The 14,569-nt window shown below is 34.1% G+C and overlaps 1 protein-coding gene across 2 annotated transcripts in view; it reads right to left on the minus strand.

Moving 5' to 3' along the window:
- Window positions 1–14,569, minus strand: part of LOC123264527 (doublesex- and mab-3-related transcription factor A2) — a 150,103-nt gene that overhangs the window by 120,611 nt on the left and 14,923 nt on the right. For both annotated transcript variants that reach the window (XM_044727810.1, XM_044727809.1), the window contains one exon: window positions 4,780–5,095. In XM_044727810.1, coding sequence (XP_044583745.1) covers window positions 4,780–5,095 — 316 coding nt within the window. The remainder of the gene's footprint in view (window positions 1–4,779; window positions 5,096–14,569) is intronic.

Raw genomic sequence — 14,569 nt, forward strand, 5'->3', positions numbered from 1 at the left:
CTTCGAGCTCATAAATACAATTTATGTATTATTTTGAGCTCTCCAAGCTCAAAAAATAGCTTTTGTATGCTTTTGAGCTCTTTCTAGCTCGAAAGTTTGATAGAAGTTTGATAAAACACTATTTTTTGAATTTTCAAATCGCAATAACTTTTGAATGAATGAACCGATTTCCACGCGGTTAGCGGCATTCGATGCAGTTTTTTAAGTTTCATAAAAAATCTTCAAGTTTAAATGAATAGAACGCAAAAATTCGGAGTAATTCCGAAAAAACACTTTTTTCGGTTTCCTTTTGTCAACGATAACTCACGAACGAATCAACCGATTTTGACCGGACTGCCCATACAAGACAATACAACGAGGCCAGATATGGGCCATGCTTGGCGCAATGCTGTCTATCTCTGGCCCATGCTTGTAAACCCGCTTTGGCCCAGCCTTGGTAGAAGTCTGGAGTGATAACAGGGTGCCAAGCTTGGTTGCCTAAACTGGCCCAAGCATGATAACCAAGACTGGCCCAAGATTGTTAATCAAGACTGGCCCAAGTATGTTAACCAAGACTGGCCCAAGTTTTGAAGCCAACGCAATTTCTATTACTTAATGATTAATTAAATTTGGATTTCCCATTGAATGGCCAAAGTTAGGTTGTCCAATTCTGGCTCAAGTCTGGGTTGCCATTCAACGACCAAGGCTAGGCATCCCAGTCTTGGCTAACGCTCAGGTAATCATTGAGTCGGCCAAAGCTAGGTTGCTCAGTATTGGCCCAAGTCTGGATCGCCATTGAATGGCCATGGCTGGGGGACCCAGTTCTAGTCCAAGCTCGGGTAATCATTGGGTTGACCAAGGCTAGATTGCCCAGTCCTGGCCCAAGTTAGGGTGACTCTAGGCTTGGCCAAGGCTAGGTTATTCAGTCTTGGCCCAAGCCTGGGTATTCATTGGAATGGCCAAGGCTGATTGTCCAGTTATGGCCCCGGCATGGGACAATATAGGTTCGCCAAGATGGGCTTCCCAATAATGTTCCAGGCATGGCCTCGTCGTTCAACTCTGGGGCTTCCTGTATGGGTGGTGGCGATCGACGTGGTTTTTTGATGTTAAAAGCTGATTAGTTTTTGGAATTGATCGGTAAAGCCGTTTAAAAGTTATTCTAAAAAAACAACATTTAAAAAATGTTTTTTTTTAATTTTTTTGAGATTTCTCATAATCTACCGGTCTGAATCAGTTCAAATTGTATTCAAAATCTAAGTTTGGTCAAGCCCTTTCGAATGTCGCCAACTGCTATGAAATTGGTCATGCCGTTCAAAAGTTATAAGAGGGTCTCATACATACATACTTGGGTGTCGATCGGTTCAATCGTTCAAAAGTTATAAGCGATTCACATATTTACACACACGCACACACACGCACACACACACACACACACACACACACACACACACACACACACACACACACACAAAATGTTCATCCTATATGATTAGGCAGATTATTGTTACTAATGAACCATTTGTATATTTTTTAAGGAATATAAACCAGTCATGTCGAAAAAAATCGAAAAAAGTGTTTTTTTGTAATAACTCCGAAATTCTTCATCAGATCAATTTTTTCGTTTTAAATTTTTTATAGAGCTCAAAAAAATCACATCGATCGCCGCCTACCGCGTAAAAATCGGTTGATTTATTAAAAAGTTACAGCAGTTTGAAAATTAGAAAAATCGCGTTTCATCGAATGTTGATAAGACTTTTGAGCTCGAAGAGCTCAAAATCATAGCAAAGCTATCTCTTTGAGCTCGGAGAGCTTAAAATAACACATAAATTGTATTTTTGATCTCGAAGAGCTCAAAAACGTCATAAGTGCAATTTTAAGCGCCTAGGTATGGAATTAGCGGGAAAGTTGCAGGGATGGCCTTCAGGGTCAACCGTTTTTCTAATTTTTTTATCATAGTTAAAGTACAAATATTGATTTTTTTTGTACTTAATGCCTTCATTCATGTTTAAACTTACATAATTAATCAAAAAAAATGTTATTTTTCCAAATTTACCATTATTTATGATTATTTAAAATCCATTATTCAAATGACCCTATTAATGGCAGGGCAAATAATCGCCTGATCCAATTAGTGGCATACTACTGATCCCTTTAGTGGCGGATCTAACTCGTATGCGTAAAATTTTTCAAAAAATATATTATAAACATAAAAATATTATTTACAAATACATTTATTAAAAAAATAATTATAAAATTAACAATAATTGAATTTAAAATTATTTAAGCAAAAATATATTCTTGATCACTTTTAAAAGACTCGTATTGAGATTATAACTGCACAGTCAGACACAACGCTTATGAAAGTAAATAGATTTACTATATAAAAAGGTTAGAGCGCCTTTGATTTTAACATTGACGGTAATTGACGCTAGAGAATTTTCATGCCTCTACTAGTGACATTTTTGTTTTTTTTTTTTAAATAATATTTATTTTAAAAAAGGTAAATAAATAATTTTGTGATTCTATAGACTTTTCAAAATCTATAATGATAATTGCTAGTACAGTCAAACCGTGTACATTTGTAACCGTATCAAACCGTGTCAACTAGTACATTTTTCAACGTGAGGAAACTCAGAAAGCCGGCTCCTCTTAATATTTCCATGTCCCTCGAAGCACTAAGACTTTATTGAATCTTTGAATTTAATAATCTTATAAAAGGTTATGTAATGTAATAATCTTATATATTTTTATTTTTCGTTTTGACATTGTTTGTACCGAACCTTCCATTGCAAATAATATTTATCAACTGTAGTTAGCATTACAAATTAGCTAATTTAGTTGATTAAGAGTTCTTCGAACTATAAAGAAAACAAAAACACACACAGTTGTTGAAAAATGAAGAATGAGTCATACACTGCCAGTGTTAAATTTTCGCTTATAGAGGTACAGGCAAGAGAGACTCAGTTATAGAGGTCAGGGCGAAAAAAACGACTTTCACTTATACAGGTTTTTGCTTCTTACTTATAGTTTTTGGGGGGTCAAAGTTCGGGACCTTAGAATTATTCTCACTTATAGAGTTTTCTCGCTTACCCAGTTCTCTCTTATCCAGGTTTGACTGTATAATTACATGAAAAAAATGTTTAAAAATTCGCTTTTAAAAATGTGACCAATCTTAACCAAATTATTAAGAAATTTAAAATTTGCTTGGGGCTTCAGTTTGGTAGAAAAAGAAAAATTTTTTTTTTACTAAAAAGATTTTCTTTGAAATCAAAATTAAACATTTCTGTGATCTAGAGGTCTTAAAGATTAGAAATAAAATAATCATATTGGAAATTAATTATTAAATTGATTATATAAATAGCAAAATCAATTAAAGTGCCACTAAAGGAGTCCCCGCCACTAATGGGGTCTTTTACCTTAGTGTAGGAGAAGTTTTTCTATACCTCAAAAACATTTTTGAACTGATAAATTTAAGAAAAACCTGTTGTTTTTTTTTTTTTATTTACCAGCCTATCATTCATATCTTTATTGAAGTTAGTATTTCTTTTTATTAATCTAAGCTAATAAATTATTCTTTAAGTTAATACTGTGGAAGAGTTCGTAAACAAATAAAATCGATCGATTATAGGATATAATGGTAATTTAAGATCTATCAAGCTAGCATGGATTCGTTCATCATCCTTTGACTCATTATTCAAATAATAAAATTTATTTGTGGTGCTAAATTTGTTACTTTTTTTATGCTTATTTAAATTTTGGGCTATCATCATTATAGTATATTACACCCCTTGGGGAGTAATATACATGTGATCTGAGGTTTTCTTTTTTACTTCCTAAGGGCTGTATACTATTTTTTTGTCCGACGAAGGCGGAAAGCGGCAACTTTGTTTAGCGCAGCGGAACGAAAGTTGCCACTTTCCGCCTAGAGGGCAAAAAATAATATACGGTCAATATGGGTTTTGCTACTACTAGTTTGACGACACTGATAATTTAAAATTTTCAAAGCAACAATGAATTATTTGAAGATACTTTTATTTTTGCGTCAGTTGTTCTAAGTTCTCAGTGCTTACACCTCTTTTTTGTTTTAAAAATTTCTGTAAAATAAAAAAGAGATTTTTTTAATTTTCTAACATGACTATGTATCTAAAATAATTTGAATAGAGTTCACGTTATATGACAGATATTTTGTTTTTATTACAAAAACTAAAAAGTAATTGCATAAGAAATTAACCAATATTTAAAATGACACATTTAGATCAAATTTAGAGGAGTTTATCTGACGAAAATCCACTTACGGAAAAAATTTCTCTATATAACTATTTAACCCACCTTATAATAATTATGTCAAGGGATATTCACTTAAGAACACGCGACCAAAGTAATATTGCCACACGTCAACCATCAATTCTTTTGACGACCAAAACAATTAACCGAGAGGTGTTTTAACGATTACCAGACCAAATAAATAATAGATTAATACTTTTATGCACCAAGCATTCTACCGAGGGTGTGGTTTAGATGAAGGATTTGTGCTATTTATTTTTTATTAGCTTCTCCATTAGACGTAATAGCAGCACGTTTCGGCCCTCAAGGCTCTCGGCTCGTTAAAGCCCTTAGGCTCACGTGCAAACTCAAGTCGCACTTACCCTTTATGATATAGAGTCACCTGCATCTTAAGAATACTTCAACTAAGAACATCTTACTGGCTTTCTCATTGTATGACAAGACTGTTCATTATATCTTAAAAAATTTAACATAATCCTTAGAACTATGATGTAAGCAATTATTACTTTACATTACCTGATAACGAACCTATAGAACTGCATTCTGTTTTCACATCTCGGTAGTCATCAGCTTGAACCCTCATCCGTTGAAGAAGACTACAGTCGGGTTGCGGATGTAATTGGGTTTGTATCTGGGCTGCAGCAGCAGCAATAGCTAGATCAGCCGGACTTGGAACATGAGTTGGATGTGGTGGACTACCGGTTGATGGTGGGGCCGTCGAAGGTGTGGATATTATGGAGCCAGTTGGACAATTACCGTTGTTATACTGCAATTGAAGACCAAGTTCTCTTGCTTCACTTTCTTCTTGGGCCTGCTGTCTTCTTAAGGCAACCTGTTGGAAATTTTTAAGTTGAAATATTAGTTGGTTTAAAAATTAGAAGAAGTCTATATACAAGCAATCATACATATGTATAGGTATACGCACATACGAATGTAAATATATTAACTTATATGAGAATATGATTATAAAAATAGTAATAACAAATTCTTGAGACTTCAAAACGGCAAGACCTGATAAAAATTCGAAATTTTTAAACAAAACCGCACAATGGATTTCACACGGATTTCACTAGCTGAACTTAAGTATAGGTTATCATTGATTTGAGAGACATCGTGAACAATAAATTAAGAAAATCGATTTTTCAGAAAACTTTCAGGTTTTTTGTCGGTAGATTTTGAATTTATTTCAATTTCTAAGTTCAAAAAACTGTGACAAACGTTGCCAAGCTCTGTTTGAATCAGTAAATCTATTTATTTGATATCGTCAGAAAATAGAAAATAAAAATGTTTTTTCGAAATGACTGAAATTTTTTTTTGGCCAGTTGATGTAAGAAGTATTCTAACTTTTTGCGCTTTTGAAACTGTTTCTAATGCAAGAAATTATATCAGAAAAAAACTACTAATTCAAAAAATATTAATATTCCATATTTGCGAGCAGGAATTAACCCTTTAAGCATAAAAAATATTCTATTTCTAACAAATACAGCTACTAAGGGATTGTGTAATAGAAAATGATAAAGTATAGGACTAATACGTAACCAACTATACTTCTACTACAGCTCACAGGTAAATTTCTATAAACCTTAACATTTGAAAGATTGAGAAACACTAAAAAAAATCTGGGAATCGGTTGACCGCGCAGGCCAACCTTAGAACTTCCCGCTAAGCTAGAATTTTAAGCACCTTAAAATGTATTTTTTGGTTTATTTGAGCTTTTCAAACTCAAAGCACCGTTTTTCAGATTTTGAGCTTTTCGAGCTCAAAATGTATTTATTAAACAACTATAACTGTTGAATGCGTCGTTCGATTTTGTTTTTTGAAAAAGCATTCGATGCAGTATTTAAAGCAAAAAAAGAAAATGTATATGTTTTTATTGATCGGTTGAGAAAACTGGAAGATATCTTAAAAAAATACCGAAAAAAGAAAATTTATGTACAAAATTGTGTATGTGTACAAAAAATGTATGCATGGTTTCATTATGATTTTTCCGCACGCTTTAAAGTTATTTTTAAAAAACATAAAGTTTCAAATTTTTTCTTTTGTTTTTTTTTTTTTTAATTTCTTCGGAATGGCTCGATGGATTAACTCTCAAATCTAATCAGAACTAAGTTTTGATAAACCCTTTCGAATGACGTGTCGTGGAATTCAATCGGTAGATTCGTTTTTGAGAAACCTTACGACAAAAATTTATTTACACACACACATCCTCACACAAATACACACACACACACACACACACACACACACACACACACACACACACACACACACAGACACACACACCCGGCCGGACATTTTGGCGGAAATAGTCAGAATGGCTTCTTGGGACCTCAAAACGTGGAGATCCAAAGAAAACTCGACTTTCAAAAATCGAACCGAAATCAATAACTTTCCATTTTCAATTTTCTTAGCGGGAAGTTAAAAAAATCGATTAATTCAGAAGAGTTAATCTTATGAAAACTCTAGACTAATGGTCATTTTAGAAGTAAAGCAAAATTCCTATTTATTAATAATTAAACTATGCAAAAATATATATTTCACTCTCATCTACCAAAATAGTTTGAAATGCATAAATACATTCAATAACAGTCCCTGGCTGAAATATATTATTCTCGTAGACAGTGATTTGTAAATGAATTATTCATTCACTTTTTTTTTGTAATTCAGATAAATTTAAGTTTAAATATATAATACTATCATGAGCTTTAACTTAAATATAATTCTTAAAATAAACTTTAGACTAAAGTATTTTTTGGGTTTGCTCGATAAGTTGAGTTATAAAATAGCAATATGTATCAAGTTTGTTTCATGAGAATAAAATTAACAGTTAAATTCTATTCAATTAATAAAAAAAATTGCTAGGATCATCGAAGGTCTTATTACAGAATGTCGTTAATCAGAGTGCGTGAACTCAAGTACATTCTTCTTCACGTATCAATATCTTCTGGTATCGCCTATCAGAAAATTGAATGAAAAGAAAGATATATATGTATATCGTAACGTGGTTATCTTACAAATTACAACTGTGAGTTATGGGGTTGGTACTCAACGTTGAGCCCAGCAAAATATATCAAGTTAACGTAGGAGTAACAAGAGCTTTTAAGTTGATGTAATGCTACCCTATAGTACAGTTGTACTGCTTACTATCCTATAAAAAACAATCCACCACGATATTTGGTCATATTTGTGAGTCTATACATATTTTTTATGAATTCTTCTTAATTTTTTTAATAAATCTCAATTATTTTGGAGTTTTGAAATCTTAAAAAATTTATTTTTTTATTTATTTATTTATTTTTATTAAAAATAAATTGCTCATCAAGCATAGCTTACAACAATATTACATGGTATGACTAGCTAATAGCACAGAAATTCGTGCATTCAAGTCGAGTTAAAAAAAACAATTTAAAGATTATATTATACATGTATCACGTTAGCTTAGAATGTAATAGGTTCAATTAAAAATAGTCATAATGAATAATTATAATTACCATACATTCAGTAACGCATGATAAAAAAAATTAGAAAAACGGTAGACCCTGAAGGCCATCCGTGCAACTTCCCGCTCATTTCATACCTAGGTGTTTAAAATTGCTCTAATGATGTTTTTGAGCTCTCCGAGCTCAAAAATACAATCTATGTGTTATTTTGAGCTATCTGAGCTTAAAGGGATAGCTTTTCTATGCTTTTGAGCTCTTCGAGCTCAAAAGTCTGATAGAAGTTTGATAAAACACAATTTTTCAAATTTTCAAACTGCAATAACTTTTGAATAAATGAATCGATTTTTACGCGGTTGGCAGCATTCGACGCAATTGTTTAAGCCCCATGAAGAATCTGTAAGTTTAGTTTAATCGAACCAGGAATTTCGGAGTAATTCTAAAAAAACACTTTTTTCGGTTTTCTTTCGTCAACGATAACTCACGAACGAATGAACCGATTTTGACCGGACCGGCAGCGATCGACGTGGTTTTTTAATCTTAAGAGCTAATTAGTTTTTGGAATCGATCGGTAGAGCTGTTTGAGTTAGTCCAAAAAATGTCGGAGTTATGTTGAAAAAATCCTTGTTTCCAAATATTTCGTCGAGGATATCTCTCGAACCAATCAACTGATGATTACGTTCTTGGCGGCGATCGACGCGGTTTTTCAAGCTCTAAAAATTATTCTATTTCACCAGAAACGATCCGAAAAGAAATATCGAAGTTATGTAAAAAAAGCACTTTTTTCGGTTTTCTTTCGTTCACGCTATCTCTCAAACGAATCAACCGATTTTGACCGGATTAGAGGTTATCGACGTGATTTTTCAAGCTTAAGGGCGGATTAGTTTTTGGAGTTGATCGATGAAGCCGTTTAAAAGTTATTCCAAGAAAACCACTTTCAAAAAAAAATTTTTTCTGATTTCTCAAAATTTCTCAAAATCTATCGGTCCAAATCGATTCAAATTCATAGGAAATCTAAGTTTGAAAAAACTCTTCAGAACGCCGTTTGGTAGATTCCGATCGGTTCAATCGTTCAAAAGTTATAAGCGATTCACATATTTACACACACACACACACACACACACACACACACACACACACACACACACACACACACACACACACACACACACACACACACACACACACACACATACACACACAGACCTGCGGTCCATAGAAAGAAGAAGAGCGAATGACGCCAATTAGAAGGAGGAAAGAATAACACCTTAGCCACCAGAAAAAAGAGCAGTAGCTAGATCCTCCCCTCACGAAGTAATGCCTGACGGCGGTTTCCATGAGGAATTAGGGGAAAGAAGAAAAGGGGTTTAGGGTTTAGTGGGTAGGGGCGCTAGCGTCGAGTTTTAGTATGACACTGCGTCGAGTCGCCACATATCCAGGCCAAACAGCTATGCCTAGAATCCGTAAAAAGGATTCCCCCCCTTAAAAAAAAAAAAAAAAAAAAAAAAAAAAAAACACACACACACAGACATACGGACATCATCGAGAAAACATTCAGGCAAGCTTCCTGTGACCTTCAAACGTCGAGATCTAATGAAAACTCGATTTTTGCAAAACGGGGTGAAAACAAGAACTTCCGGATTTTTGAAAATTTTCAATTTTCTCAGAGGGAAGTTGAAAATTAGGAAAACGGTTGATCCTAAAGGCTATCCCTTTAACTTCCCGCTAATTTGATACTTAAGCACTCAAAATTGCACTTATTACGATTTTGAGCTCTTCGAGCTCAAAAATATAATTTTCGTGTAATTTCGAGCTCTCCGAGCTTAAAAGTCTGATAGGATGTTTAATAAAACTCTATTTTTTGAATTTTCAAACCGCAATAACTATTGAATGAATGAACCGATTTTCACGCGGTTGGCAACACTCGACGCAGTTTTTAAAGCTTTATGGAGAATCTTTAAGTTTAAATTGATCGAACTAAGTATTTCGAAGTAATTCTGAAAAAAATACTTTTTTTGGTTTTCTTTCGACAACGATAACTCATGAGAAAATCGATCGATTTTTACGCTATTGGTAGCATTCGACGTAGTTTTTCAAATTCTATAATATACTTCTAAACACAAATTGATCAGACCGGAAATTTCGGTGTAATTAAAAAAAAAAAAAAATCCTTTTTTCGATTTTTTTCGTCAACGATAACTCACGAACGAATCAACCGATTTTAACCAGCTTGGCGGCGAACGATGTGTTTTCTTTATGTTAAGAGCTGATTAGTTTTTGGAATTTATCAGTATAGCCGTTTAAAAGTTATTCCAAAAAAATCACATTTGAGAAATTTTTTTTTCGTAGTTTTTTTGAGATTTCTTGAAATCTATCGATTCGAATCGGTCAAAATCCTATTTAAAATCTAAGTTCAGTCAAGCCCTGTCAAATGGCGTTAACCGCGATGAAATCAGTGAAGCCGTTCAAAAGTTTTCAGAGGTTTACACACACACACACACACACACACACATGCATACATACACACACACATACATACAGACATACAGACATAGTGACAACATGGCGGGGGTAGTCAGGGAAGCCTCCTAGAACCTTGAAACGTCGGGATCTGATGAAAACTCGATTTTCGAAAAACGGGGTGAAACCAATAACTTTCCGATTTTTGAAAATTTTAAATTTTTTTAGCGGGAAGTTAAAATAAAAAAAAGAAAACAATTAAAATGCGCCAATGAAGAGTACAATTAATTAATGATGTGATATGGGGGGAGGATAGTACTTTATAATTATTCATCGAGGCAGAAAGCTCTGAGTCTCATTAAACGGGCTAGGTATAAGTAAATGGATTTAGCATACAAAACATTTAAGTTGCCGAGTAGTAAAGATAGCTGACCAGTAAAGTTAGTCGTAGTATCAAAGAGGGCCAGTAGAGGTGAAATATAGTGCTCTCTGTATGGATTATAGATAGGGCATTTGAAAAATATGTGCTTAAGAGTCTCATTTCCGTGTAAGTTACATATCGAACAGGCGACTTGAGGGTTGATGTTGTAATTAAATCCTCTAAAACTGAACTTAACATAATGATAGTTTGCTAGCCTCGCTTGAGCAAGGGCCCTCGCAACATAAAGCGGGTTTTTTATTACGTAGTTCGCAGTGCCCGAGCCCAATAATCTAGTGATTTACACTTGACAAGAAGACCATCCTGATGGTGTCTAGGTCAGAGAGTCTGAGATGAACAGAATATAGCTTTATGATTGAAGGTATCTTCAGTGTATACTAGATAAGTTGCTCCAGATGGAGGTGGGTGCATTAAACGAGTCTAATATAAGTCTGAGTTGTGACACCCAGTTATATTTCGGATCAGAAAAAATTTATTTAAAGAAGTATTTTTTTATCATAATCATAAGTGTGTGAACAACTTGCATAAGATTTACCGAAATTCTAGATAAGTAATGGTTTAGGAGTGATGAAAAAAATACGAATTATGAGCTCTAGTCTAAATAAATCTTTTTCATTTTCCCATTATCAATCCCAATTATTTGTTGATTTTTTATGTGATTTGTATCAAAATTTAAAGTTTTCTGACTGTTCTTGAAACGAGAAATAGTAAAGATAATTAAAAAACTATAACGCATTTTTCAACTATTAAATTAATGTATCATTATAAGATTTACATCAAATAAATAAAATCGAACAAAAATAATTCTGATAAGATTGATGTTATATCAATAATATAATAGATGTTAAATTAATTTTAACGGACAACTGCTGAACAGTTTTCATTTTTAGAAAGAAATCGATCAGTTTTTTTTAGTTCCGAAAACGTCACTCCGAATACTCTCTAAATCTGAAACAGTGATAATCACTGGAAAATAGTGTATATACACTATTCCACAGTTATAAGTATACCACTTGGTATACTTGGTATACTTATAACTGTGAAACAGTGAAAAATCACTGTTTCAGATTTAGAGAGGAGCATGAATGCATACTATAGTTATTGCATTGTTTCAAGGCATCAATTCGAATGATCACTGGCATTCATTACTCAACTCTCTAGCTATGAAGAAAAAATTATACCCACGAAAACAAAATAGATCTATTACGAAAAGACTGAAAGAATTTAAAATACACAACATAATCGGAATTTGGATCCAACAATGAAGTTAAAAATAAAAAATAAGTGTAAGACCACTATGATTATCCGACTGATATATTCAGGAGAATACAGGAAGCATGGAGAAATATTTTTATTCTACCCAACTTATATTTAATCAGGATTTTTTCAAGGTACACGGAAAAAAGTAAATAGTAAATGCAACATGATGCAGTCTTGGTAAATAAACATGATAAAATCATGTTGCATCTACATGATTTGTCATGTTTCGGTAACATGAGAAAATTATGTGGCATTCACATGATTTATCATGTGGATGCCACATGACAATCATGTTGCGGTAGCATGAGAAAATCATGTGGCAGCAACATGATTTTCATGTAGCCTTAATAGCATAAAATTAAGCTGCAACAACTAAATATTTATGCTGCAAAAACATTATTTATTATAAAGTAACTAGGTTTTTTAGGATTTATAATATTGCAGATGAAAATAAGAGTAAATTATTGAATTATACAATTTGTGAACGATATCTTTGTTCATTTAAATTATATACAATTCTTATCGCCAATAGTTTTGGTTTGTGATAAAAGTAATTAAATTACTATTAATTGTTATTATTTTCGTATATCAAATTCAGTTTGACTTCGCAAAGTTACAGTAGATCGCTGTCTTCTTGCGCATGCGCAGTTGAAATGCTGAGTGATTGGTTCTCATTTGAATAAATTTTCTCGCGAAGCTTTTTTTGAAAAAATTTTATTCTTTTCTATTAAAAAAATTTTTTACTACGTACTAATGTTTTTGACTAAAAAAAACTGTCAAAAAAATAACATAATTTATTTAAGGGGTTAGGGGTAGTCAGACATGAAAAAAATGAGAATTTTTAATAATTTTTTTTTTGCTAGAAAATCATTTTATTTTTTGCCAAAAGTAATAGTATGGCATCATTACTCAATGTTTTGACTTAAGTTCACGAAAATTTGAAAAAAAAAAATTAGGAAAACGGTTGACCCTGAAGGCCATCTCTGCAACTTCCCGCCAACTCTATACCTAAACGCTTGAAATTGCACTTATGACGTTTTTGGGCTCTTCAAGCTCATAAATACAATTTGTGTGTTATTTTGAGCTCTCCGAGCTTAAAAAACAGCTTTTGTATGCTTTTGAGCTTTTCGAGCTCAAAAATTTGATAGAAGTTTGATAAAACACTATTTTTTGAATTTTCAAATCGCATTAACTTTTGAATGAATGAACCGATTTTCACGCAGTTGGTGGCATTCGATGCAGTTTTTTAAACTTTATAAAGAATCTTCAAGTTTAAATTGATAAAACGAAAAATTTTGGAGTAACACTTTTCTCGGTTTTTTTCGGTTTTCTTTCGTTCACGCTATCTCTCGAACGAATCAACCGATTTTGACCGGATTAGTGGTGATCGACGTGGTTTTTCAATCTCAAGGGCGGATTAGTTTTTGGAGTTGATCGATGGAGCCGTTTAAAAGTTATTCCACAAAAACCACTTTCAAAAAAAATTTTTTTCCGATTTTTTTTTAGATTTCTCAAAATTTCTCAAAATCTATTGGTCCGAATCGATTCGAATTCATATGAAATCTAAGTTTGAGGGAACTCTTTAGAACGCCGTTTGGTAGATTCCGATCGGTTCAATCGTTCAAAAGTTATAAGCGGTTCACATACTTACACACACACACACACACACACACACACACACACACACACACACACACACACACACACACACACACACACACACACACACACACACACACACACACACACACACATACACACACACCGCTAACTGGGACTGCGTTATGCGGGCTCTAGAAGAAAAAAACGTACCAGGATACCTTTGCAGAATGGTAGCGAGCTACTTTACGAATAGGGTTCTGAAATATGACACGAAGAACGGTACGGAAGAGTACGAAATCACCAGAGGAGTGCCACAGGGATCAGTTTTAGGTCCTCTGCTATGGAACATCATGTATGATGGCCTCCTGAGAATAGCATTGCCTATGGGAGTCAAACTTGTAGCATATGCGGATGACGTAGCTGTAGTGATCGTCGCAAAGCACCTCGAAGAGATAGAAATGGCATTTGATATTACATTCAGACGAGTCAATTTGTGGATAGACATGGTGAACTTGCAACTAGCCAAGCATAAAGCCGAGGTAGTGCTCATCACCAGTAGAAAAACGGTAGAAACTATCAAGTTGAGAGTCGGAGAACAACAAATCACATCACAACCATTTATCCGTTATCTGGGAGTGATGCTGGATGTCCGACTCAACTTCAAGCAGCAGGTGGAACACGTCAGTGCCAAAGCGTCAGTAGTGAGGGCTAGTCTCGCACGGCTGATGCCTAACATCGGAGGCCCAATGCAGAGCAGGAGGCTACTATTGTCATCAGTAGTCACATCAGTGCTCACTTACGGAATATCCATTTGGGCTGATGCACTGGAAACCCAAGAATCATGGAGAAAAGCTGCACCAATATATCGACTGAATGCCCTACGAGTAGCAAGTGCCTTCCGCACTATATCAGAAGAAGCAGTGTGCGTCATTGCCGGAACCCTACCTCTTAGAGTTCTAGCAACGAAAAAGGTCAACTGCACTGAGCCCTGAAGAACTTAGAATTGAAGAACGGCAGAACAGTATAGGCCGATGGCAACTACAATGGGATGCTGCAGAGAAGGGTAGGTGGACGCACCGCCTCATACCTCGGATCGACATTTGGCTTA

Source organism: Cotesia glomerata, linkage group LG5 (assembly GCF_020080835.1).
Source record: "Cotesia glomerata isolate CgM1 linkage group LG5, MPM_Cglom_v2.3, whole genome shotgun sequence".
Classification (NCBI taxonomy): Eukaryota; Metazoa; Arthropoda; class Insecta; order Hymenoptera; family Braconidae; genus Cotesia; species Cotesia glomerata.